The 27,306-nt window shown below is 51.3% G+C and overlaps 1 protein-coding gene across 8 annotated transcripts in view; it reads left to right on the plus strand.

Moving 5' to 3' along the window:
• The window catches only part of ZNF516 (zinc finger protein 516), a 101,478-nt gene that overhangs the window by 69,895 nt on the left and 4,277 nt on the right, over window positions 1-27,306 (plus strand). For 6 of the 8 annotated variants that reach the window (XM_070778641.1, XM_070778639.1, XM_019986761.2 and 3 more), the window contains exons 3-5: window positions 7,191-8,555; window positions 15,110-15,214; window positions 15,942-16,009. In XM_070778641.1, coding sequence (XP_070634742.1) covers window positions 7,191-8,555; window positions 15,110-15,214; window positions 15,942-16,009 — 1,538 coding nt within the window. The remainder of the gene's footprint in view (window positions 1-7,190; window positions 8,556-15,109; window positions 15,215-15,941; window positions 16,010-27,306) is intronic. The other 2 variants (XM_070778642.1, XM_070778643.1) reach the window with 2 other exon arrangements.

Consider the following 27,306-nt stretch of genomic DNA (forward strand, 5'->3'; position numbering starts at 1 on the left):
ACACACACACTTTCTCCTTTCAAAGAATGGTGTATTCACTGGGCTTCGAATTCTGGACTTTGTAATTGTCTGGTTGTGGGAAAGGGAGAGAGTTCTCAGGACTTGAGGTCACGTGGCAGCTACCCCAGCAGCTGCCCCAGTGGTCCCCCAGCCCAGACACACAGCCGTTCTCTTGTGGGAGGCTGTGCCTGCGTGAGTCTGTGTGTGCAGGGCTGTGTGTGCACGGTGTCCGCGTGTGTACGGTGTCCGCGTGTGTGGCTGGGCGTGCATCTGCGCACGCATGGCTGTGACTGTGTGTGGCTGCGTGAGTGCATGCTCAGACAGGGAGGGAGCGGGCCGGGTGGTTGCCCGGCATATACGCAGGCTTCGGGAGCGCTGTGTCTTTGAATGAGCCTTGCTCTGGCTTCAGCTCCGCCCCCAGGACCAGTGCGTCTCTGCAGTGCCGTGTAGACCGTAAGCTGCCGCACCTGGAGCGAAGCGGAGGCTATCAGTGATGGGTGGTGGAAGCCCGGCAGCCTGGCAAAGGGTTTTCACGTCAGAGCGAAGACGTGGCATCAGGGGCTGCGGTTCTGAAAACTGGGTCTGGGTCCCAGAATCTGGACGTCGGATTAGCGGTGACTTTGCAGGTCACTTCCTGTTTCATGTCTTAGAGTTGTTCGGGCCTAACTCAGCGTTCTGGGGAGGATCCAGGGCCCTGTCCCCCAAGGGGCCTCGGGGGTGGGGTCCTGCCCTCATGTGACCTCAAGTCAGAGGTCACAGGGCAGGTGGAGTGGAGGACGCGGGGGAGCTTCTGGGCCCCGGTGCGTGGCTGGGCTGCTGCCTTCATCACGGAGCTCTGTGAGGGCCGCGTGTGTGTGCCGCTCACCACGTGAACCCGGCCAGAGCACTGCGGCCACGCCTGGGTTTTTTTAAAGAGAGAATGTATCGGTTAGTATTGACCTGTCTGGGGCTGAATGAAAGTGTGACCACTTGTGTTTGTTGCCCCCTGCCCACCTCCCCCTGATGCTTCTCCTTGCCGGTAGGTGAGTTATTTCGGGCTGGGCGGCTTGATCCCAAAGCTGCAGGTCCCGTTGGATAGCCCTGGAGGGGACGCTAGGTCAATGGAGGTGGAGTTGGCCCGAGGGCCATTTCTTTTGAGTTCAGCTCATAGAATGTTGGAAAACCCTTACTTAGCTTTAAACGTTTTTAATTCATAGACTCACGGCTCCTGCTTAGCCAGCGAGCTCCTGGAAAACAATCACAGAAATATGATATTGCAACTCCTTCTTAAAATAGAAATATGACTAAAGGATTGAGAAAATAAACATGAGTAAGTGGGGCTTTCCTGAGATTGTTCTGTGCGGCATTGGTCCACTGGGGCTGTCATTCTTTGTCTAGATTTTTAAGTAACTGGATAAGTTGAAGGGGAGATTATACAAGTCAAGGGGAAAACCAAAGATATGTATTCAAGAAAGGGGAATACAGTTATTTCCTCTATTAAAAAAGGGGAGAAAATGAAAGCTAAGATATGGAGAAGTACATGAAGAATAAATGTATATGTACCTTGACTTTGCATTTTAATTACAAATAATTCAACTATAACCCATTATACTGCAGCCTGCTTGAGAGTCCAGAAAGAGTTTAGTGATGTGACTTGGAAAGATTTGCTACAATTACTAAGTCAAATATACAGTAATTCTTTCCACTCAGTGTCTCTGGTGGGCTGAAACATTTGAGATTTATTATTTATAAAGTAGCTTGAACTCCTCATGTGAGCAATACAGAAAGTCTGTATTTTGTATGCACACATGCGTAACCATCAAAGGCTCCAGGACCCCGGTGCCCAGCTTCTGGTTGGGATGAGACGACTCGGCAGACGAGCCGGCGCTGCTTAGGTAGCGTCCCCGTGGCTCCTTCTCTGGGGTCAAGGCTCTGAATTCGCAGGTAACCCCGTGCAAGGCCAGGACCACCCTTGTACACACTGGCTGGAGCCCTAAGAGAAAAGATGAGGAATAAGCCAGGAAGGGGTGTTTCCTGCACACAGTCAGCCTCATGAAATAATAAAATTTTCACTTTGTGGGTGTGTAGGTGACAAGTCCTGCCAAGTGCTGCTCGGAAACTGTGTCTGCGGACCATTCAGCCCCCGCCCCCCATTCTGAGTGCATGTACAACAGCACTCCAGGAGTGAAAAGAATTTTGATTTTCATGTAGACAACGGTTCTGTGGGTGAAAAAGTCAGGCCCCGCAGTGCCTTGTTGGGCCAGATCTCTCCCCTTTGAGGTGCCGCTTTTCTGTGCGTTTCTGTCCCAAAACTGGACATTTGACAGTGCTGCCTTACAGTCTGAGCCCCACAGTCCAATGCGGTAGATCCATCATTTTAGCTAAGTTCATTTTAGCCAGATCATTCAAGGGCATCACTGGTTTAAAGCTGTGCACATTTTCTTCTCTGAAAATACTGGTGAACTTGCTTTAAGACCTTTGGATGAACTCCTTTTATCCATTTCACGTACGTTCTGTACTAAGAGGTGAAAACTGCATGATTGTACTGATGCACACTCTAAGCGAGTTCTCCGCGTCCCTGCTTGGCCCGCCGGACCTGAATATTCTGTTTAAAGGTCGATGCCGCCTTGGCCCCTTCTGAAAGCCAGGCCGCGCGCGGACCGCGGGGAGCGCGCGCCCTCTGCCGGCCAGGCCCCCGCACGGCGCCGGAAGCCGCGCCCCTCCCCCGCGGCCGGCGCTGGGCCCCGCGGGCTTTGTTCTGCAGGTCGGCGTGTGTCCGGCGTTGCATCTGAAGGCGGTGCTGAGAAATAGCCCCGGTTTCCTAAAGAGGGTCATTATAGTTCGTTCGTAAATGCATAGAATGTGGCTCTTAACTATTCTGGGATAGTTACGCAGCATAAGAACTTTCCAGCCACGCAACTGCTAGTGTGTATCCACAGCCCTTGTTATATGTTGGAGATTTGCAGGTCCCTTCTCTTCTGCAGTCTTGATCCGACCTGGCTCTCTTAAAACCCAAAGGGTGGCACAACAAACACAGGTGGTTTGAGTGGAGTGGGTTCCTTGTAGAGGTTGAGGGGCAGTTCCGGACGCCCTGTCCTTAAGGAAGCTTTGGGGAACAAGCTTCACAGGCGAGGCCCCTGGGCTCCTTCCTCTCCCTCAGCGGCAGTTTAAAATCTAAAGTGATAGAAACACCTTCTTTCACCAGTTCCTTCAACTTTAACATGCTTCCTTATGGTAATCGATTTACTTTGTGTTTGCCTTTGTAAAGTGGAAATATTCAGTATTCTTAAGAGCGTGGTTTGTAAAGTTTTGTTTTGTGGTTTTCTTTTTACTTTTACACTTGATTGAACTTTGTCAAATGGACAACTTATAGTTTCCTGTTAGGATTTGGGGTTGAAGGAGGGTGTATAAAAGCTACAGTAGCCATGAAAGTATTAATGGACTTGAATTCTGTTCACTTCAGCATAGATTTGATTTTTTCAAAAATACACCAGTGACCTGAGTGACATATTTTTATGGCTGTGTCAATGAGGAAGCAGTAAGTTCTTCATTTCTAGAATGTGACTGTTTTATGGCAGGACACACTGCTGTCCATTAACTGGAAGCTTGGGTGGATACACGAGATATTTGATCAACCTCTAAAATGTTGACTCTGTAATAATCTCTGAACAGGAATGTTCTTAAGAAAGTTATTTTCCAGATTGCAAGTGTTAACTTTTCTTTTGGCACCTGGTTACTTGGTTTAGTCAGAAGTCCTGTATTTAATCTGTAACTTTTTTTCTTCAGAAATAAAAATCTGGCTTCCAGAGTGCTAAGATATTTATTGAATACATGTTTTTCCATAAACGCAAATAAGTTACAGTTTTGCGAGTTATTTATGTGAATAGATTAATTACTGAAAATGAAAACTTGAACACTGCATTCAGTCAGCAGACAAAGGAGCAGGAACAATTTAGGGAAGAAAATATTTGTTCGTGTATAAAATATTTAAGCGTGATTATTCAGTTGTTGTTGTTCTAGTTGTCTGGTTTCCTTATCGCCGAGACCTTATTATTATTATTATTATTATCGTTGTTCACGTTGCATGTGTAATGAGTGAGAAACCTTTGAGAAAGAATGCTTGTCTTAAAGAGACACTTTTCTGGCTGTAGGACCGAGTCGTTCTGGAGAGATACCGGGCCATCAGAAGTGGTTCCTGCGCTGTTCGCTGTGGAAACAAAGCTTGTGCTTTTACAAAGGGCAGTGAGGCTGAGCTGAGACTTTGGCTTTACTGCTGGTGTCGTCTCCGGGCCTGGAAGCCTGGCGATTCCTTGTTTGCTGTGGCCCCTCCTCCCAGCAGCCTCGCAAGTAGGCCAGTTGGTCACGTGCTCTCCTGGGTGCCCTCTGTGATGGCAGACACGCCGCGTGTCTTCGCCCCTCGCTGATTTTCCCTTTATTCTCCCAGAAGGAGAACTTCCCCATCGAACCAGCCCGGGGCAGGATTTTCAGCATCTCCTTTGCTTCACTTGCACAGAAAGCTTATTAAATCGTGTTTGAGAATTGAGAAGCCCCATGGCTGTTGTAGCTGAAACTTTTTAAGTCATTTTTGCGTTGTATCCAAGATGTGCTGTGATGATAATTCGCCCCATTACATTTCATTGAGAATCAGTGTTTCTGAGACACTGAAATATCTTTTCAGGGACTCTTTCCCGCCCCCTCCCCCCCACACCTGTGTGGTTTTCTCTTTGTTAAGTTCTTGCATTTCAGATGGGTAACTCTCAAGTTTCAGTTAAACCGTGATGTGATACAAAATGGCTCTCATTTCTCTTACAACATCTTACCTTTTATTCTGCCCTGTGTTTATATTTGTCTCCTTTTAAGGCAGGGTAATGGCACCCCACTCCAGTACTCTTGCCTGGAAAATCCCATGGATGGAGGGGAGGAAAATCCCATGGGCTGCAGTCCATGGGGTGGTTAGGAGTCGGACACGACTGAGCGACTTCACTTTCACTTTTCACTTTCATGCATTGGAGAAGGAAATGGCAACCCACTCCAGTGTTCTTGCCTGGAGAATCCCAGGGACGGGGGAGCCTGGTGGGCTGCTGTCTATGGGGTTGCACAGAGTCGGACGCGACTCAAGTGACTTAGCAGCAGCAGCAAGGCAGGGTAAACCATTATTAAAGAAGGCTCTTTTGAGAAATATTTAAAAACCGATGTTCTTGCTGTCACAACAAGTTTTTGGTAACTGGTAATAGTTGCAAAAGTTACTGGGAACTCACAAATATTAAAAAATTAAAATAACTGCTGAAATCTCACAATTAGTTTTTACAAAGATGAGTGTATGTGTTTTTTATTTCTCCTGGTGAGGAGCTCAGGCCCCATAGCTGTGGCTCCAGAGCGCAGGCTCGTGGTTGAGGTGTCCCGGCTTAGCTGCTCTGAGGCACCTGGGATCTTGCCAGACCAGGGATTGATCCAGTGTCCCTTGCATTGCAAGGTGGACTCCTAACCTGCAGACCACCAGGGAAGCCCTCAAAATTACTTGAAACACAAGAGTTCTTCATTGTGGGAATTCTCGGGCTCACAGTAGTTGGGATCTTTTATCTTTGTGGGGAGGGTTACTGTATGTCCCAGACACAGCTCAAATCACTAGAATAATTTGTATTCAGGCTCTTTTCTGTCTCAAGAACCTCCTCACTGTCCCCACCCCCCATACACTGGTTTGGTGGGTCTTTTTTTTCCCCCCATGAAGAGGAACAGCTTGGAAGGGGCATCCTCACAGCCTTTGGGTTGGGGAGACCCCGCTACCTGAGCATGCAGTTTGCTGTCCTCCCTGAGCGCCAGCTGCCATGTAGGGGTGTCACTGCAGGTTTGGGGCTTCCCAGGTGGCTCAGTGGTAAAGAATCCGGCGGCAGTGCAGGAAACACAAGAGACTCAGGCGCCATCCTTGGGTCGGGAAGATCCCCTGGGGTAGGAAATGGCAACCCACCGCAGTATTTATTCTTGCCTGGAGGATCCCATGAACAGAGGAGCCTGGTAGGGTCACAAAGAGTCGAACATGACTGAGCAATTGAGTGCACGCGCGCTCACACACACACACAAACACACACACATACTGCAGATATTACATCTGGGTTTTAAGGAAGGGAGTGGGGCTGCTAGGCGAATCTCCCACTCAGATTGTTCCAGGATCACCTCCTGGGCAGTAGGGGCCGTAGGGGGGTCTCTTCCTGACCCCTCTGCTGCTCTGTCCTTTCGAGTTTTACTGCATCACCATGTGCGTGCACCCCGCTTTTGGAGAGAAAGTCTGTATTCTGGACTTGCAGACCTGAAGTCTTTCGGGGTCCGGTATGGAGAATTCTAGAAACTTGCTGCGCATGCAAGGCTCAGCTCTTCCCCTTACGAGCCCCTGACCCAAAGATGGTTCAGCGTTTGGAACAGTCAAGCTGAGTTTACCCCAGAGCACCTGCCTCTTCCCCCAGCAGCCACTGGACAGGGTCACTCCCATCCCCTGGGCCCCTCCCTGACCGAGGGTGCAGCAGGTGGGCGAGGGCTCCACCACCCACCACGAGGCCTTCCAAAGCCGCGTCGCCTGCGTGAGCCTGCAGGCAGGCCCCGGGGGGTGGGAGCGGGGTCCCCACTCAAGGAGGGGCACTGTTTCTCCGGGGCATTCCCCTCAACCCCCACCTGGGAAGCAGATTTGGGGAGGTGAGGGGAGGGATGGTGAGACGTAGGCTTACAGGACAGTCACGGGGCCCGTCCTGGGCCAGACCAGTGGTCCATAGTTTCTGAAGCAGTTGCAGGCTCCCTGGGGGTGCACTGGGGGGAGAACACTCTTTCCTGGCCCTCCCTCTGCGTGACCACGGGCTGAAAGTTGCAGAAAGCCCTATCTGTCATAAAGAATTAAGTCCTTATTTCTGTGTTTTGATACAGCTGGTCCCTGTCTGTTAACTAGTAGTGGGGTAGTTACATGTCACTAGATAGGCAGCTATGTTATTTTCCTTTGCATTCTACTGAGTCACTTAATTGAGAAATAAATATTAAATAATGCTGGTTTGCCCTCGAGTTTGGTCTGCCCTTAAGAGAGAGCTGCTGATCCATCCGGGCACTGGACTGCACTGTTCTGAGCTCCACTGGCCTCCCCGCTGCGGGGTGCAGGGCAGTGTGGGTGAGCTCCATGGTCTCCGGTCCTGATGAGAAACACTAACATCACACTTTGCGTTTCAATCCTGCAGGAGCAAAGCCACACCGTTGCTGCTTCCCAGAAGACGTCTCCTTGACCGTGCTCTCCAATGGAGACCAAAGCCACACACTTGGAAACAGCCCATCAGGAAGAGCGGCCGGGGAGCCCGGCGCGGGGATCGCGGCCTGCGTGTCCATACTTGAAAGCAGCAGCAGGGACGCTCCCAGGAGACCCGAGCCGCCTCGGTGTTCTGTGGACTTGAAGACGCCAGCGTGTGGCCCCCAGCAGGAGGGCCCGGGCCCCAGGGACGCGGCTGACCTCCCTCCACGCCCGGCCCAGGCGGCGGGTCTGCAGCCGCCCTCTGAGAGCCAGGCCGCCTACCCCCGGGAGAGGCCGCCGGATTTGCACACCAAGGAGCACCCCACAGCGGGGAAGCGGGCGCCGGCCCCAGACCTGGTCCCATTGGACCTGAGCGAACGGTCCTCGCGGGACGACCCCGGCCGCCGGGAGCCGGCCTCCTCGCTGCAGGCGGCGCTGGCCGTGCACCCGTGTCCGTACTGCGGCCATAAGACCTACTATCCCGAGGTGCTCTGGATGCACAAGCGTGTCTGGCACCGGGTCAGCGGCCAGGCCGTGGCCCCGCAGTGGACTCAGCCCAACGGCTACAAGAGCATCAGGAGCAACCTGGTGTTCCTGGCCCGGAGCGGACGCACGGGCCCCCCGCCTGCCCTCGGGGGCAAGGAGTGCCAGCCTCTGCCCATCGCCCGGTTCACCCGCACCCAGGTGCCGGGCGGGGCGCCAGGCCCCAAAGGCAGCCCCTCGCCCCTGGGGGTGCCCACGAAAGCCGCCGGCCTGCCCAGGAGCAAGGAGGGCCACCCTGGGGCGCCCTGTACACTCTGGACGGCCGGCCCCGACGGGACCCGGCAGACCCGGCCTGGCCCCAGCCCAGAGCAGCCTCCGCCCAAGCCCAAACAGGAGGCCAGCCCCAGACCCGGGGCCACGGGAGGCAGTGGGGGCTTCAGCAGAAGCGCCACCCCAACGCCCACTGTCATCACCCGGGCAGGCCCCCAGGCCCCTGCCAGCGGCAGACAGGGGGCAGGCCTCGGGCCCCCAAGTAAGCACAGTGCCCCGGACCCCCCCAAAGCCAAATTCAGCCCTCAGCCTCAGGGTCAGCCGCACGGGAAAGGCGACGGGGCCACCCCTCTACCTCCCCGGGAGCCCCCCTCCAAGGCCGGCTCCAGAGGGCCCGCAGTCCCTCAGGGCCCACCTGCCCCACACCCTGTCAAGCAGGAGCCGGCGTCCGAGGGCCCCGAGAAGCGCCTGGACCTCCTCAGCATCTTCAAGACGTACATCCCGAAGGACCTGGCTTCCCTCTACCAGAGCTGGGGCGCCAGCAGCCCTGTGCTCGAGCGCAGAGGTGAGAGCTGCGGCCCGGTCTGCCTGCCCCCAGGACCTCAGGGGGAGCCTCCCCCCCCCCTGGGACCTCAGGGAGTCCCCCACCCCCCCAGACCTCAGGGAACCCCCATCTGCCTGCCCGTGGGACCTCAGGGAGCCCCCACCCTCCCAGGACCTCAGGGAGCCACCTGCCTGCCCGCTCCTGGGACCTCAGGGAGTCCCCGATACCCCAGGACCTCAGGGGAAGCCCCCTGCCCCCCGGGACCTCAGGGAACCCTCGCCTGCCTGCCCGCGGGATCTCAGGGAGCCCCACCCCCCAGGACCTCAGGGTGAACCCTCCGCCTGCCTTCCCGCCCGGGGACCTCAGGGAGTCCCCCGCCTGCCTGACGACCTCAGGGGAGCCCCCCCACCTGCCCAACTCCCGGGGACCTCAGGAAGCCCCCCAACCCCTGGGGACCTCAGGGAGCCCCCGCCTGCCTGACCTCAGGGAGCCCCCACCTGCCTGCCCCCCGGGAGCCCCCACCCCCCCAGAGGACCTCAGGGAGCCCCCAATGCCCCTGGGGACCTCAGGGAGAGACCCCGCCCCCCCCACCCACTGACAACCCCAGGGGGAGCCCCCAACCTGCCTGGGGACCTCAGGGGGAGCCGCCCACCCCCCCAAGGCCCTCAGGGGGAGCCCCCCGCCTGCCCACCCGCCTGGGGCACTTAGGGAACCTCCTCTGTAGAAGGCCGTGGGCTGCCTGCCTGCTGGGTCTGGGTCCTTAGGCAGCTGGCCTGGCTGCTGTGCCCTCCCGCCCTGCCTGCGGGGGTTGGTGCTTGCTTTCCTGCCCCTGCCTGCCTGCCGGGGGCTGGGGCATTTGGCGTTGGGCCCCCTGCTCCTGTGACACCCCTGCACTCCAGTCATGTCTCCTCAATGCCGAGCAGGCGGCCTCCAGGGTGCGTCCCCACTCAGCCATTTTCAAAAAGCGTCAGTAGACATCCACTGTCTCCCGTGTCTGCAAAGACGGGATGTTCACTTGAAGTGACTGTTTACGCTTTGCCTTTATATGTTTGTAACTTTAACAGGGCACGTCAGTGTGCAGGGTGTGTTAAGTGGAGCCTCTGGAGAGCAGGAATGTGCCTTACAGGGTTTGGGGAGTTGACGTGCGCTAAAATTCCGGAAAAAATTATGCCTCATACCATTGTCTTCGTATCTCCCCAATGTCTCAGAATTCATGCCTGTTGGGGTTGTTAAGTTGCTCAGTCGTGTACGACTCTTTGAGACTCCACACCAGGCTTCCCTGTCCTTCACCATCTCCCAGAGCTTGCTCAGACTCGTGTGCACTGAGTTGGTGATGCCGTCCATCCCCTATTACTGATAATGATTAGCAATTGCAGCAAGTTTGCCAGCTCCACAGAACACATGCGTGGGATCCCATGCTCTTGTTCTTGATTATAAATTGAAAGGACTTTCCTGGCAGTCCAGTGGTTAGTACTCTGCACTTCCATTGCAGGGGGCAAGGGTTCAATCCTTGGCTGGGGAATTAAGATCCTGCACGTCCCAGGGTGTGGCCAGAAAAGAGGGAAAGTTTAAACAATAAAACTTTGGGGCTTCCCAGGTGGCACTAGTGGTAAAGAACATGCTTGCCAATGCAGGAGACAGAAGAGATGTGGGTTCGATCCCTGGGTTGGGAAGATCCCCTGGAGGAGGAAAAGGCAACCCACTCCAGTATCCTTGCCTGGAAAATCCCATGGACAGAAGAGCCTGGTGGGCTACCGTCCATGGGGTCGCAGAGGCAGACACGCACGCACCAGCTTCACGTTCTCAGCAGTGTGTCTGAGAAGTGCAGGTTATTCGCTCTGAGACGGAGTAAAGGTGTGTAGGTTGGCCCTTTGCATCTCATGCCAACCTCAGTTCTTTCTTAGATCGGGTTCTTGTGGCCCCTGAAGCAGGGAGGACTCAGATGCAGATGACAGTGAGTTTTGTGGGCGCTGTGTCCCTGGTCACCTTCTCCCATCCGTCCAGGGCTTCTTGGAGTCTGTCCCCCCGACCCTGCATTTGCACCGGTGTTGAAGTGACTTCCACTTGAACTTCATGTGCTGCGTCTCACGGCCCGCAGGACTGTGCTCTAAACCTACCAGTCGGCCCCTGGTGAGCGGCAAAGACTCCCGCTTCCTGAGGCTCTTTGTGCTGCTTCTGGGTCTGCTTTGTTGCCTCTTCCCCCCAGAAGGAGACGCAAATTCTAAGTTAAGGTTTAGAGAACTTCAGATGACAGAATTTGAAGTCCCAGTAGCCTGAAATGTTTTCCTTAAGATTTTAAAAATAAACCGTTCTAAGGCTTTTCCCCCTTAAACAGAGGTTCCATGTTGATCTTTTAAAGTGAAAAATGCTAGGTCGTCGTGAAGCCTCTTTGCTCTTCTTGGATGTTTCACTCTTCTCATGGATGCACTGAAATATGTCAGGCGTGAGTGTGCAGATTCGTGGTGTTTTCGTTCACCCTGGTTTGGGTTTCTTAGGTGCTTGCGTGCTAAGCCGCTTCAGTCGTGTCTGACTCTCTGTGACCCTTTGGACTGGAGCCGGCCAGGCTGCTCTGTGGGATTCTCCAGGCAAGGATACTGGTGGGAGCTGCGATTCCTTCTCCATGGGATCTCCCCGACCCAGGGACTGAAACCAGGTCTCCCGCATTGCGGGCAGATTGTTTACAGTCTGAGGGTTTATGATGCTTTTAAAGTGTTGCGGCTGCAGGGAAACAGCAGGTGTGCCAAAGTCGCATGTAGAGCGGTGAACAGGACAGTGGCGTTCCCTGTGACGGTGACGCTATCTACTGTTGCAGCTTGGGAACCAGGTGCATCCGCCTCCCAACAGTTACATCATCGACACGCTGCTGAATTGGCAGTAACTAAACTGTTGCAGTTTTCGTGTCCACCCATTTTTCTTTTTCCTTGAGTACATATGTGTTTGACTTTGGCATCAGGAATCGAGAACCTTGGCTAATTCATCTCCATTCCAGATAATCTTGTAGTTCAGTTCAGCATGGACTGCAGCACGCCAGGAAGGTCCATCACCAACTCTCGGAGCTTGCTCAAACTCACGTCCATCGAGTCAATGATGCCATCCAGCCATCTCATCCTCTGTCGTCCCGTTCTCTTCCCGCCTTCAATCTTTCCCAGCATCAGGGTCTTTTCCAATGAGTCAGCTCTTCGCATCAGGTGGCCAGAGTATTGGAGTTTCAGCTTCAGCATCAGTCCTTCAGTGAATATTCAGGACTGATTTCCTTTAGGGTTCCTTGGAAGATAATCTTTGTAACTGTCCTATTCCAGGAGTCCCAGGACTTTGGGGTATCACGCTGTCCTCTGACTCGGTTTTTGTGTATTTCCCTGTGGGATTTGTGTGTTCACCCTGTGGGGTGAAGATCGCAGCCCCCCACCCTGGGATTGCTATGAGCATCACCTTGCAGGGGGGGCGATGGAAACGTGCAGAAGGGAATTTTATAAAAGGAGAGCAATTCATCTGTGGTGGACATGAGATCGGTCCTTGTGGAGCTGGAGGTGTGATTCTGTCATTCTCCAGGGACGAATTGCCTTGAGGTAGAATGTTGCACTCAGGCGATGCCTCTAAGGCATCGAGGTTTTCTGAGGTTAAGAGAGAGGATTCTCAGAGAGCTTTTCCCCACCTGTGTTTTGACCAAATGATGTTTGTGTAGAAATGAATGGTCTGGAAGTTCTGCCAAAAGAGAAAGGATATCACGTGGGAACGGTCACTGTCACTTCCCTTAGGGCTTGAAGCCTAATCATTTAAGGATGAAAAGAGCCACGTTTTCTGTTATCATTCTGCAATGTAGATCCCCGGTCTGGAAGCAGGTATGAGGGTAGCGTGAATGGTTTGTGGATAGAATAGGTCGTAAAATAATACATTATCTGCATGTCCAGACTTTGTATCCAGCCTGCAGTAGATGATGACATGGATTTTAGAATAAAAACACTGAAAAGAATAGGGTAATTCCAGATAGGATAATATATACGGTTTTTCTTGTTGGGACTTTAAAAAAAAACCTCTTTTATGCCCGAGACACGTTGCTCGGGTGATGATGGAAGAGGTGGGCTTCCTTTGTACGCATCTTGGTAGAGTCTCTGCGGGGTCCTTCTCCTTGCAGGGGCCAGGGCACCTCACAGCGTAATGAACTTGAATGAGTGTTGGCAGGGCTTTGGGGGTGAGTCTGCAGGTGCCCCAGGCCTCTCCCTTTCCTTTCTGAGCCCACTTTATACACAGCTTTACTTTTGAGGTCAGGGTTTCAGAGCCGCTTGCTCACCAGGTAGCCTTCAATTCAAATGAAGTGTGTAACCTTTCTTACTAGCTCAGAATTTTGGAGTAGCTTGGGCATAATATTATTGATCATAAAGGGCAAGGGTCTTTTCTTTAAAAAGTAGGGAGAAAATGATGTGATAGAATGCATGGAAGAATCTGTGTGTGAGTGTGTGTGTGTGTGTGTGTGTGTGTGTGTGTGTCTGCCTGTGTGTGCGGGTATGTGTGTGCATACTTAACACGAGGAAATCAGAATGGGGGTCAGTGGGTACACGAGCTCAGGGGTGGGTACAAAACCTTACTGTCCTGCTTTTTCTGCTGCTGGTTTGGATGGGAATTACTTAGAAGAAAAGCATCGCATTGGTTTAGTTTCTCGTGTTGTCAGGATTAGCTGCAGAGGCCACTTGAAGGGAGTTCATCATCACTGGGTGACCCGGAGGTGTACTGAAGACCTACATTCAGATGCAGCCCGATCACTCTTTGGGAAAATCTGGGCACCTACAGCCGTTGTCCCTGAGGGTCTTCACAGCGCCCAGGGGATGGTGCTCATAGTGAATGGCAGGGAGGAACAGACCACTGGTGAAGCTGAGACTTTCTTGGGCCAGAATCGGAGGAGGGAGCGACTGTTCTAAACAGCCAAGCTGTTGGCAGAAGGGGTCTTAACGCTGCCATGCTTGGAAGGACTGGGGAGTCCAGCACCCTTAGGAGCCCTCTCTTGAGCCCATCAGTTGGTCATCCAGGGATGTCCTCCTCAGCTTTCCATCCCACCCCAGCTTGATCAGAAAGCCAGGGACGAGGCGGGTGGGCCCAGCACAGGAGCCCGTGGCTCCTGGGGTCGCCTGCCCTGCTGACACTTGGCCATGTCTGACTGGGAACTGGAGACCCCGTCTCGTCAGTAAGGGATCTTTCATTGATGACGGGACGGGTGGGTTTAAACATGAGCTATCATTCTCCTAACGTCCCTGAAGGAGTCTGTGGGAAGCTGAGAACTTTGTGGGCAGATTCTTCTGTTTCTCGGAGACTCACATTCACGACTTGTCCCACGAGAAATCTGCCAGGATCTGCTCTGCAATTCACACATTTCCTTGACTGTTATCTCATAAACAGTATCTGTAATGTGGGCTTCCCAGGTGGCGCTAGTGGTAAAGAACCCGCTTGCCAATGCAGGGGACAGAAGAGAGGGGGGTTCGATCCCTGGGTTGGGAAGATCCCTTGGAGAAGGAAATGGCAACCCCCTCCAGTATTCTTGCCTGGAGAATCCTGTGGACAGAGGGCAAGTAGCATTAATTTTATATTATTTTTATATGCTGTGTCTTCTGATATAGGATGAGAAGCGTGATTTGGTTTCAGATAATTTGGCAAAGATCCTCGGTCATCCTTGCACTCGCCTTTTGCATTCAAGTGTCAGGCTCAGGGTGCAGAAATGCTCAGCTCAGGTAACATCATTTTAAAAAATTTTGTCATAGGCATAAGTTTTTCTAGGTAGTAGTATTGATTTTTGTCTTCCTATTGAATTGAGATGCCATTGACCCATTGGTAGGGAAGGTCAGGCTCCAGGAAGTGGTCTGGGAGCTAATATTACATGAAAAATTAGCCCTTTTTTCAGAGTGTGTGTGTGCTAAGTCGCTCAGTCATGTCCAATTCTGCGACCCCATGGACTGTAGCCTGCCAGGCTCCTCCTCTGTGCAAGGGATTCTCCAGGCAAGAATACTGGAGTGGGTGGCCATTTCCTCCTCCAGGTGATCTTCCCAACCCAGGGATTCAACCCACATCTCCTGCATTGCAAGTGGATCCTTTATCCACTGAGCCACTGGGGAAGCCCCTTCCCTCAAACAGAAAAGGCAGGAAAACGAGAAAGTGTTTTCTGCCTCCTTTCCTAACAAAAGCCCTGCATCTTTGAGGGACAGGAGGGACGGAGGTTGGTGCTCAAGCCCAGCCTCCTTGCAGGTGTCCTGTCTGCGCTCTGCCTGCTGCACAGGGCATGGAGGAAAGAGGCGGGGGGGTGCACAGCTCTCAGGTGTGTGGCATCGCTGCGGGGTCCGGGACGGCCCTGCTTTCTGGCTCGTCAGCTGTCTGGCCGCGTCACCCCGTTGGCAGATGCGGGGCGCCCACTGCCCAGGCCCCGCCCACCCTAGGACGCATCACGGGAGCGGCATTTACCTCGCTGTATCCTGTGCGCCCTCTCGGTCCTGGCGGAGGGCCTGGGGGTGCCTCCCGTCAGGGCTCAGAGGGACTAATGATGCTTGCCTCTCGCCCCCTCTCTCCCCCCTCCCCGCACCTGCACTGCCCCCCAGGGACGCTCCGGACGCAGGCCCACCAGGGAGACTTCATCTGCGTGGAGTGTGGGAAGAGCTTCCACCAGCCCAGCCACCTGCGGGCGCACATGCGGGCTCACACAGGTACACCCACGGACCCTGGGGCCTGGGACGCAGCCTCTAGTTCCCGGGGTCCGGCCCTGGTCGGGGAGGGGACGGGGTCACGCTCTAGACTTTCCATTCAGCCCCTGCGCCTGAAACGGCTTTGCCCCTGCATCCAAGTGCCCTGTGGTTTGATCGGAGATCAGCCTGTTTTGCAAACACTGCATTTTAATTGCATGCTGCCACCAGGATGCGCTGAAACCCGAGCTGTCCATGGGCATGATGCACGCTGGCTCTTTGCTCGCTGGCACAGGGTGGTGCTGAGTGGCACATTCTCTTGGCCTGTGAGCAGAGAGCTGGCTTGCGACGGTGGCGTGTGTGTGTGTGTGTGGTGGGGACACAGTATGGCGGGGGCGGGGCGGGGGTCAGGCCTGGGTGCCCCCTCCAATGCAGAGGGTGTATCCATATCCGGAGGGTCTGATGCGCAGTGACAGGCCCCCGCGCGGGGGTAGGAGGGGCCTCTGCACGCCCCCGCTAATTAATGCTGTCCCTGGTGGGTGCTGCCTGGTGAAGCCTGAATTAAAAAGGGCACTGGCCGCAGGCAGCGTTTTCAGTCTCTTAGCGTAAGTATTATGGTAAATTGCTATTTGCCCGCCACAGGCTGGGCTGGCGTCTTTTTAGCCTGTGAGTGTTCGGTCTGTGCGGGGCGCGCGTCCCGGGCGATGGGAAGCTCGAGTCGGCCTGCTGACGCGGGTCCTTGTCCCCACAGTGCTGTTCGAGTCTAATGGCCTCCGAGGTGCTGACGCCCACACCACCTCCGCAGACACCCCCAAACAAGTAGGTCTCCCCGCTCCCAGGGGCTGTGGGTTTTCACGTGGTAGCTGGGAAAGGGTGTCACCGTGGTCCTCAGGGTACCATGCGGTGTCATACCAGGTGTGCAAATAGCTCTTCGCTGCTCTGAATCGGAACCCAGCCCTGCTGTGTGGTCCAGGGGTGGCTGATAGTCCCAGAAGCTCCCGGGGCCGTGAATGACACAGCTGGGGTCCATGCAGCCGCGTCTGGTCCTGTTGGGGGTGACGCAAAGCTCTAAGAGTCAGACTTTTCCACTTGGGATGTTTTGCCTGGAAGTTATGACTGGAGACCAAGTTATGCTTACCCTCCCGTTTTGAGAATCGTTTTTTTTGATTTGTATCAGAGTTTGATTGGATCACACTGTGGTGTTGGTTTCTGCTGCACTGCGAAGTGAATCACTGTGTATACCCCCTCGTTTTGGACTTCCTTCACGTGGGGCGCCACGGAGCACTGAGTTACGTGGCGGTTTCCGGGCTGTGTGGCGGTTTCTCACCAGTTCCCGTTTTACACAGAGTGTCAGTAGTGTGTGCGTGCCCGTCCCAAGCTCCCGACGCATCCCACCTGCCTTGGTATTGAGTGTCCGTTTTCTACATCTGTGACTCTGTTTCTGCTTTGCACAGAAGTTCATCTGTGCGGTTTCTCGAGAGTCCAGACACAGGCGCTTCTCTCCGCTGTCTGTCTCTCTTTGGCTTCCTTCCCTGTGTGTGACCGGCTCTGGGTCCATCCTCTCGGTCTCTGCAGATGTTTTTACTTCAGAGTCGCGTTTTTGAATCACTCCGTAAGAAGCCTGCTGCTGAGTCTGGTCTCCCGTGGCCTCGTCCTTGTCCTGATTTGATTCTTTGTTAAGCACGCCACTGACTTGGCCAGAATGCATAATACACGCGTGTGCGTGTGCATAGGCCTTGAGTTACCTAGATGTGTGGCCTTCGTGTGTAAACCGTTCAGTCCACAGAGTGTGGCGGCCTCCTGGGCGCGGGTGACGGCGGGGTCCAGCGTGCAGCTCTGAGGTCGGGAGGCCCACGCGTTCCTCGGTGGCCTCCTGTGGCTCTGGACCAAGACCCCGTGGTTCCAGGCTCTTCCTTGAGTCCCTTTACGGGATGTCAGCCCACCCTCTGTTCTCCCACAAGCATTCTCTGCAACACCATCTTGCCTTCTCATTGGTTGCCCGAGAAGATTCTGTAGCCACAACCTCCCCTTTATTAGTGAAGAAGGGTTTCCTTGCCGCCAAGGTGCACATGCAGGATCCCGTCTGGGCAGTCAGGTCCACTTAGCACGCCCTCCTGTTCCCGTGTGGGATTCCTGGTCGTGGACAATGGTGAGGGAAGCAGAGGTAGCAGAGGAACCCAGTCTGTTTCTCAGGAAGAGAACACTGTGTGGTAAGCCTCCCCAGAGCCTGCAACTCATTCATGACTGAACTGCCTTAGGATGGGCCGGACCTCATCAGAGCCTTTGGTTTCGTTTTTTATCCAGTTTTCAGAATCCCTGTTTGCTGTTGAAAGGTTTCTCTTCATATATCACAGACAGAATACCTTGCCCTTTGTTATAGTTTTTAGTAAGTGCCTTCTCTCTTAATAAAATGCATAGTTTTAGAATGAAAAGCTGTTATTTCAGGATGCTGTCACAATTTATGAAAAAAAAAATCTTGCTGAATGCTGAATTGAAAGATCTGTGGACATATGTGACCTCAGCTCAAACTGGACCACGCTCTCCTTTTTAACAGAAGTGAAACCCCCTTTCGACAGGAGTCACTGTGATGTTTGCGGGTTGTATTAGCAGCGAGGCCGTGCCACATTGGAGAATTGCACACTGACAGAGTGAGTGGCGTCAGTGCAGTGGCCCCTGCAGACACAGGCGACCCGTTCCGTCCCCCAAGGTGTGGCTTTTCCAGGTGCGCGCTGGGCGGGGCTGGCGGGGGATCACTGGCCGGCGCTCTGAACAGCACCGTGAGGCTCTTCAGGGACACACATCAGCTTATGAGCTGCATGTGAATTCCAGCTAAGTCTCTGCAAGAGGTTTCTCTTGTAGGAGAAAGAGATCAACAAAGCAAATCACTGAGACTGTATTTTAAATTCATTCTGTGTTAATTATGGATTTCCCGGGTGGCTCAGTCATCAAGAACCGGCCTGCCAATGCAGGAGACTTGGGTTTGATCCCTGGGTCAGGAAGATCCCCTAGAGTTGAGGAAATGGCACCCCACTTGAGTATTCTTGCCTGGGAAATCCCATGGACAGAGGAGCCTGGCGGGCTACAGTCCACGGGGTCACAGAGTTGGACCTGACTAAGTACACACACAAGACGGCATATTCAAGATCATGGCCTCTGAAAGTACTTTTTGTCCTTCATTACATTCAGAGTATCTTTTGTTGGTTAATTGCTGGACGTTCTGGTTCTTGAAGGAAATGCTGTTTTCTTTAGTGTACTTTGGGATTTTAGAATTCTCATAGAGATGTGTCTGCCAGGGTAACTGCAAAACGTAGCAGTAGTAGATATCGGTTTAAATCTTAGTGTTCTTTCTTATGGTGAAGTTCTCATTGTTTACAAAAATCACAATTGCTATCTGAGATTTAAGATACAATACAGATTCATAGAGTGATTCTGTAGTTATTTATGTCTAGAAGGGGACTCATTATATTGATCAGTCATGTTCTTTTTCATGTTGAGCTTGCTTTGCCAACATTAACTAATTAATATTTAAATCATATTCTTTTCCTGTGGGCTTTAGAAACTGTGGATCAAGGGATTTTTTAAAAAAACCATACAACACTGTGTATTCATGTGGAAGTTATTTGATGTAGCACTTAAAATGGATGGACTTTTATAGATGTACATAATGGATGCTAAGTTATATAACTGAAACAGTATTTGGGAATGCAGTTTTATAATCATCATTTGTCCACTCATTAACAGTATTAATTGAGCACCTCCTGTGTGCCAGGCTCTGTCTTATTGGTGGAGAATAATCAGGATTTAGAGGTGAAGGTAAACATCTTTCTTGCTTTTATGGTTTGTGAGGTCCAGTGGGTGGTGGTATCAGGGCTGCGATACAGGAAATCTGTCCTGAGTGCACTGGGGACCCTGAGCCGGGATGACGTCAGTGCTGAGTCCACGGTGAATCGGGTTGGTCTGGGTCGGGGATGGACTGCAGAGATTCTGGACAGTGGAGTGAGCCCTGCTCTGGAGGGGCTTCGAGCGATCCCAGTAAGACCCAGGGCTGGGAGGAACAGATAGGTGTGGGGATGGATATTCGGGGGGTGGAGGAACTCTGGGATTGGATGTGGGGGGGAGCAGGGAAGGGATGGACCAGACTCGGGTTCTGGCGTCAGGCTCCAGCTCCTGAGAGGAGCCTGTCCTGGTGCTTGGAATGTGGCCGGAGGAGCTGGACAAAATCTGTTCCCATTGACCTTCAAGTTGGTGATGCCTCTTGGCAGGTGAATATGTGGGTTTGAAGCGGAGGAGAACGGTCTGGGTGGAGGACATATGAATATTTCATAGCTTGCAATGTTGAAGAGCTGCCGAGATCAGCCAGTTCGACTCCAAGCGACTCAATAATATGAGTTATTAAGATGCTGGCTTACCGAGTAGGAGGCTGTAACCCAGGTCTCCCCTCAGGCAGGCGACCTTCACCTGCGTGTCCTCATCTGTAACGTGAGGACGGCAGCAACACATCTGTGCTCGTGGAGAAAATTCTCGAGGACAGTGCGCCGAGCCTGGCCGAGGCAGCACGCCCAGCATGGTAGCGGCTGTCAGTTTCCTAGGAGTGAACTGTTGTCCTGAACAGCTGGGGAGACGAGGGGTCCGTGTGTGAGTGGCACACGCGTGTATGAACATGTGGACACTTGTATCGATGCCGTGGATGAGGGGTCCATGTATGAGTGGTGTACGCGTGTGTGAACATGTGCACACTTGTATCGATGCTGTGGACGAGGGGTCCGTGTGTGAGTGGCGCATGCGTGTGTGAACATGTAGACACTTGTATCGATGCCATGGACGAGGGGTCCATGTGTGAGTGGCGCACGTGTGTGTGAACATGTGGACACTTGTACCGAGGCCGTGTGGACGCGCCCCTCGGGGACAGCTGTGCTCAGGGACCCAGCGTCGCAGCTGCTTCCTCTCCTGTGGTCTTCCTGCCTCGTCTGGACCTCGTGGTGTCCTTGGAAGTGCTCTGGTTTTGTCTTGTTTTAGTTGCCCCTTAAAGCGAGAATAGGAAAACTCTGAGTTTGAGGAAAGTGTCATCGGCATAATGTGGTTCCTGCTGGACCCCATGCTGCTGGGCGGCCGCCGTATCTGTACCACAGGCATACAGCAGCTGCACTTACTTTGCAGAGATAATATTTGAGTTTTCTATATGAGTTGATCCTAATGTCATCATATCTAGATGCAGGAATGGATTTATTCAGTTAATTTAGTTACTTGAGGAGGAACGAAAGAGTTTCCTCTTTTTGTTTTTTTGAACCAGGTCATACATGCAGTTTAGTTTTTCTTCTATTCCATTATGGTTTATTGCAGGATGTTGAATATAGTTAGCTCCATGTGCTATAGGACCCTGTTTATGCACCCCATATGTAGTACATAATAGTTGCACCTCAATTCGGTTCAGTTCAGTTGCTCAGTCGTGTCCGACTCTTTGTGACCCCATGAATTGCAGCACTCCAGGCCTCCCTGCCCATCACCAGCTCCCGGAGTTTACTTAAACTCATGTCCATCGAGTCGGTGATGCCATCCAGCCATCTCATCCTCTGTCGTCCCCTTCTCCTCCTGCCCCCAATCCCTCCCAGCATCAGAGTCTTTTCCAGTGAGTCAACTCTTTGCATGAGGTGGCCAAAGTACTGGAGTTTCAGCTTTAGCATCAGTCCCTCCAGTGAACACCCAGGGCTGATCTCCTTCAGAATGGACTGGTTGGATCTCCTTGCAGTCCAAGGGACCCTCAAGAGTCTTCTCCAACACCACAGTTCAAAAGCATCAATTCTTTGGTCCTCAGCCTTCTTCACAGTCCAGCTCTCACATCCATACATGACCACTGGAAAAACCATAGCCTTGACTAGACGGACCTTTGTTGGCAAAGTAGTTTCTCTGCTTTTGAATATGCTATCTATGTTGGTCGTTACTTTCCTTCCAAGGAGTAAGCGTCTTTTATTTTCATGGCCGCAATCACCACCTGCAGTGATTTTGGAGCCCCAAAAAATAAAATCTGATACTGTTTCCACTGTTTCCCCATCTATTTCCCATGCAGTGACCGGACCAGATGCCATGATCTTAGTTTTCTGAATGTTGAGCTTTAGGCCAACTTTTTCACTCTCCTCTTTCACCTTCATCAAGAGGCTCTTTAGTTCTTCACTTTCTGCCTTAAGGGTGGTGTCATCTGCATATCTGAGGTTATTGATATTTCTCCCGGCAATCTTGATTCCAGCTTGTGCTTCTTCCAGCCCAGCATTTCTCATGATGTACTCTGCATAGAAGTTAAATAAGCAGGGTGACAATATACAGCCTTGACATACTCCTTTTCCTATTTGGAACCAGTCTGTTGTTGCATGTCCAGTTCTAACTGTTGTTTTTTGATCTGCATATAGGTTTCTCAAGGGGCAGGTCAGGTGGTCTGGTATTCCCATCTCTTTCAGAATTTTCCACAGTTTATTGTGATCCACACAGTCAAAGGCTTTGGCATGGTCAAGAAAGCAGAAATAGATGTTTTTCTGGAACTCTCTTGCTTTTTCCATGATCCAGCAGATGTTGGCAATTTGATCTCTGGTTCTTCTGCCTTTTCTAAAACCAGCTTGAGCATCTGGAAGTTCACGGTTCACATATTGCTGAAGCCTGGCTTGGAGAATTTTGAGCATTCCTTTACTAGCGTGTGAGATGAGTGCAATTGTGCGGTAGTTTGAGCATTCTTTGGCATTGCCTTTCTTTGGGATTGGAATGAAAACTGACCTTTTCCAGTCCTGTGGCCACTGCTGAGTTTTCCAAATTTGCTGGCATATTGAGTGCAGCACTTTCACAGGATCATCTTTCAGGATTTGAAATAGCTCAACTGGAATGCCATCACCTCCACTAGCTTTGTTCGTAGTGATGCTTTCTAAGGCCCACTTGACTTCACATTCCAGAATGTCTGGCTCTAGGTGAGTGATCACACCATCGTGATTATCTTGGTCGTGAAGCTCTTTTTTGTACAGTTCTTCTGTGTATTCTTGCCACCTCTTCTTAATATCTTCTGTTTCTGTTAGGTCCATACCATTTCTGCTAACCCCAAATTCCCAATCCATCTCTCCCCCATCCCCCTCCCTGAAAGAGCTTCCTTCTGATGTGTCTTTGGTTCCTTTCATGGGTGGGGTGGGGAGGATTACTGACTCATTAGGGGTTAAAGGTCTGGGTTAGGAGAGAGTAGGGTGTCGTTGAATAGTTGGTTCCTGGGCATAGTATCGATTCTGTAGGCATCCAATTCCTTTGCATTTCTTGTAAAAGGGCTTGAGCCCCGGCCCTGAGGAGCCCGCTTCATGAGTGAGCTTCTCTAGCCATGGGGATGGGTTCTCCGGCCCTGGGGGAGTAAAGGCACCCGCTGCTTGTGCTTGTATTAGGAAGATGATTCTGATCATAAGAGAAGCTAGTATTCCAAGCAAAACTATATAAGAGGAGGGATTCATGCATGTCATCATTTTCAAAATGCTCTGCCATAGCTTTAACAAAATTGAGTGTTTAATTTCTAGTCATCATCAAAATTAATCATTAGAAAGAATACTTTTGAACATAATATGCTAAAATATTGGTATCATTGTGCTATACATGTTAGAGAAAAAAGTAGGCTTTTTTTTTTTTTTAAATGTTGTGGAGAAATTGTGTTTTCCCACTATATTGTTTGTGAAATGTTAGAAATTAAGTAATGTCTAAAACCAAGAAAAATTAACCCAGTCCCCTTCCATTCCCCTGGTTTCGGGATTTCAGAGACCAGACTGCCTTTTGCTGAAATATGAAATCTGGTGTTTTGATTTGTTTGGATTACTTGCCAGAATTTATAGTCTATGATTAATAGTTTATTTCTTACTATTCTAAATGGCTATTTTGAAATAGTTAAGCTAGAGAAATAATTCCATTAATCAAAATAAAGAGAAATGAGAAAATAAATGGCAGCATAATTTGTCACATTTTTAGCTGAGGAGGTTCTAATGCAAACGGTGGAGAAATGGTGTGGCTGGTAGATTTGAATCTCTGTATCTGTTTCCAGTGGCACAGAGGTAAAAAGCCCGCCTGCCAGTGCAGGGGACACGAAGAGACGTGGGGAAGGTCCCCTGGAGCAGAGAATGGTAACCCACTCCAGCATTCTACCTGGGGAATCCCATGGACAGAGGGGCCTGATGGGTTACAGTCCATGGGGTTGCACAGAGTCGGACACGACTGAGCATGCACCCCACGTGTGTCCAGTGGGCTTCCCAGGTGGCCCAGTGGGCAGAGAACCTGCTTGCAATGCAGGAGATGCAGGAGTCTTGGATTTGATCCCCGGTCAGGGATCTCCTGGGAGAAGGGTGTGGCAACCCACTCCAGTATCCTTGCCTGGAGAATCCCATGGACAGAGGAGCCTGGCGGGCGACGGTCCGTAGGGTCACACAGAGTCAGACACGACTGAAGCGACCGAGCAGGCTCACATGTCTGTTTTCAGCATCCCTTTTAGATTCGCTGTATCATGGATCACATTTCCAAATTCAGAGGATTTCTCTCAGCAATTTCTTACTCATGTAAATCCAACTCACGTAAGCTCTTGAAACACAGCATGCATTTTTCCATTAAATATAACATAACGCCCAAAGTCGTGAATGCAACTAGTGATTCATCTGAAATGACCTGTGACAGCGTGAGCCGCAGTGTACCGATGGATTCTCGGGGAAGATCCTTCTCAGCAAGACGTTCCGTGTACATCGTGGAGCATTTAGCATCACCATGCATGTCTAAGGCAGGCCTCGTGTGCAGACTGACCTCCTTCTGGGGCCCAGAAGACTCGTGCATGTCCTGGGGATTCCAGCACTTGGGTGTGTCTGTCACTGACCCTCATACATGAGCATGTATGCATTCCTCTACCTTGTAAGACAAAAGGGGTGAAAAAGTAGGTCTCATCAAATTCCAGAAGTCAGTATTCATCCCTAGAACGTTGAAATGCCTTAAAGAAAGATATGTTTCTTTCAGTCTTACTGAAGAACCTACAAGTCACACAGCTGTGGTAGAGAAAAGTCAAATTTTCTAAGAGCAGGCTTCTTATTTTCTGAGGACTCTTTGTGGGAGAATAAGAACAATATGTTTGTACTCGGATATCACGAGTCCACTTAATTTACTTGTTTCTGTGACTGCTTTCTCCCACGGCTGCCTTTTCCCCTGCGTCTGATTGCTCAGATGCAGTGCATTCATTTCTTAACAAACCCTGTGGGAGTGCCACAGTGAGCAGTAAGGTGATGAGCCCAGTGAGTGAGGAAACGCAAACGCCTCTCTCAAGAGTGACGTGCTGTTGGAACACATCCCTTCATTTGTGAACAGCAGGCATGTCTGCCTCGAGATTGGTGGACTGAATTGAACACCCTGGTTATTTGGGTTGGATTCTGCAGTCCCCCCAAAATAAGTAGTGTAAAAACTTTCCGCGCCTGCAGTGTGCAGCGTTTGACACACGGCCACCCTCCTGTCTCCTCTCTAACAGCCGGTACAAGTTTGTGAATTCTGGCCCGGAGGATGGGAAATCCAGGGGCTGCCTGGGGTGAAGTGTGTGTTGTGTTTACAAAGTGTAGATGCACACACACACACTACGCACTCATGTTCATACACATTCTTCACACATTTATGGAATCCTTGGCAAGTCTGTTTGCTAAGTACAGTTACTTCCTAGAAATACTCAAGGCCAGTCACCTAACAGCCAACAAGAAATCCCGTTTTCCTGTTGTGAACACAAAGGCCATTCCCTTCCTCTAATGAATGCCATCGGAGATGGATCTCTACCCATGTGATGTCGCTGTGCAAAAATACAAAATATCCTTCTCAGCTTACTGCAGGTTTCCCTTATAGCTCAGCTGGTAAAGAATCCGCCTGCAATGCAGGAGACCCCGGTTTGATCCCTGGGTTGGGAAGATCCCTGGAGAAGGGAAAGGCTACCCACTCCAGTATTCTGGCCTGGAGAATTCGATGGACCATACCCCTGGGGTCACAAAGAATTGAACACGACTGAGCGACTTCTACTTTGAACTTGCTGCAGGAAATTCACCATCTACTTAAGGAAGTTTAATCACCTCTCTCATTCTGTTACTGTTTGCTACATTTCAAATAACCCCCTGTTCCTACCACTGTGCCCAGCCCCCAGCCCCGCACAAAATGTTGTTGGTATCTTTCTGACTTCCATTAGATGTCGACGGGAAATCTGAATGCAGAGCTTTCCACAGGGGTTTTCTGAAACTGTTAACTAAAGAGAAGCATTTAATTCATTATGTCACCCGGACCTTCCTCCTGAACTTATTTCTGGGCTTGCTGCAGGCATAGCCGGAAAATTTCACATGAGTGCTGCGTTTTATGTGTGCATGCTAACTTCAAGCTGTTGGTTTCATTTCATGGAGAATTCAGTTGAAGGTTAATGCAGTTAAGTGAGATTAATCTCGCCCTGTTGTGTTGTCCTCAGATTGCAAGCTCCATCGTTCAGGCAGTAATGCTTCAGACGTCGCCTGAGAGCCTGTCTGAAAGCTGGGGCCCGCCTTCCCTCTCCCTTGCATCTCCCTTCCATCTTATAGGTCCCATGACTTTAGAACACCCCTTCCGTTTTTCCGACACAGTCGTTAATTTTGGCGATGAGTGGAAGTCTCTCAGGCCCCGACAGATCTGTGGGAGTGCTGTTGTGTTTGTTGATGGCCTCCAAATTCAACCCTGTTCTGGAATTGTCATTCACATGTGAACCTACTTTGTACTACAGAACACTGCTTTAAAAAAATCGTTGTTGTTCACTTGCTAAGTCGTATCTGGCTCTTTGCGACCCCATGGACTCCAGCACTCCCGCTTCCCTGTCCTTCACCATCTCCCAGAGTTTGCTCAATAAAAAATCATTATTTACTAAAATCCTTACTTGATTCAGATTTCCTCTGTTTTCCCTTAATGTCCTTGATCCTTTTCCAGGGTCCCCTCTAGGATATGACATTTCCTTGTATTTTCTTTTTTTTTTTTTTAATTTTTGGCTGCATCATATGGCTTGTGGGATCTTAGTTCCCTAACCAGGGATCACACCCAGGCCCTGGCACTGGAAGCGCCGAGTCTTAACCACTGGACTGCCAGGGAAGGCCCCAGAGCATTGCTTTTTTGAATCTTCCTCCGGTCCCACCTTGCCATCTTTTCAACCTCTTCTCCAGAGCTGGTTCAGACCCTAGGGTTTGCTGTACTGGTGTGCGGACCGGACATGCCCAGTGCCTCTCTGTGGATCCCTGAGAGTTGCCCAGGCTGCCTTGGAAGGCATTACAAGCTCCTCCTGCTCACGTGTCATGTTCGGTTCAGTCGCTCAGGCATGTCCGACTCTGCGACCCCATGAACCACAGCACGCCAAGGCCTCTCTGTCCATCACCAACTCCCGGGGTCCACCCAAACCCATGCCCATTGAGTCAGTGATGCCATCCAGCCATCTCATCCTCTGTTGTCCCCGTCTCCTGCCCTCAATCTTTCCCAGTGTCAGGGTTGTTTCAGATGAGTCAGCTCTCTGCATCAGGTGGCCAAAGTACTGGAGTTTCAGCTTCAACATCAGTCCCTCCGGTGAACACCCAGGACTGATCTCCTTTAGGATGGACTGGTTGGATCTCCTTGCAGTCCAAGGGACCCTCAAGAGTCTTCTCCAACACCACTGTTCAAAAGCATCAATTCTTCAGTGCTCAGCTTTCTTTATAGTCCAACTCTCATGCCCATACATGACTACTCCTTGACTAGATGAACCTTTGTTGGCAAAGTAATGTCTCTGCTTTTTAATATGCTGTCTAGGTTGGTCATAACTTTCTTTCCAAGGAGTAAGCGTCTTTTAATTTCATGGCTGCAGTCACCATCTGCAGTGATTTTGTAGCCCAGAAAAATAAAATCTTCCACTGTTTCCCCATCTATTTGCCATGAAGTGATGGGACCAGATGCCATGATCTTCGTTTTCTGAATGTTGAGCTTTAAGCCAACTTTTTCACTCTCCTCTTTCACTTTCATCAAGAGGCTCTTTAGTTCTTCACTTTCTGCCATAAGGGTGGTGTCTTCTGCATATCTGAGGTTACTGATATTTCTCCTGGCAGTCTTGATTCCAGCTTGTGCTT

Source organism: Bos indicus, chromosome 24 (assembly GCF_029378745.1).
Source record: "Bos indicus isolate NIAB-ARS_2022 breed Sahiwal x Tharparkar chromosome 24, NIAB-ARS_B.indTharparkar_mat_pri_1.0, whole genome shotgun sequence".
Classification (NCBI taxonomy): domain Eukaryota; kingdom Metazoa; phylum Chordata; class Mammalia; order Artiodactyla; family Bovidae; genus Bos; species Bos indicus.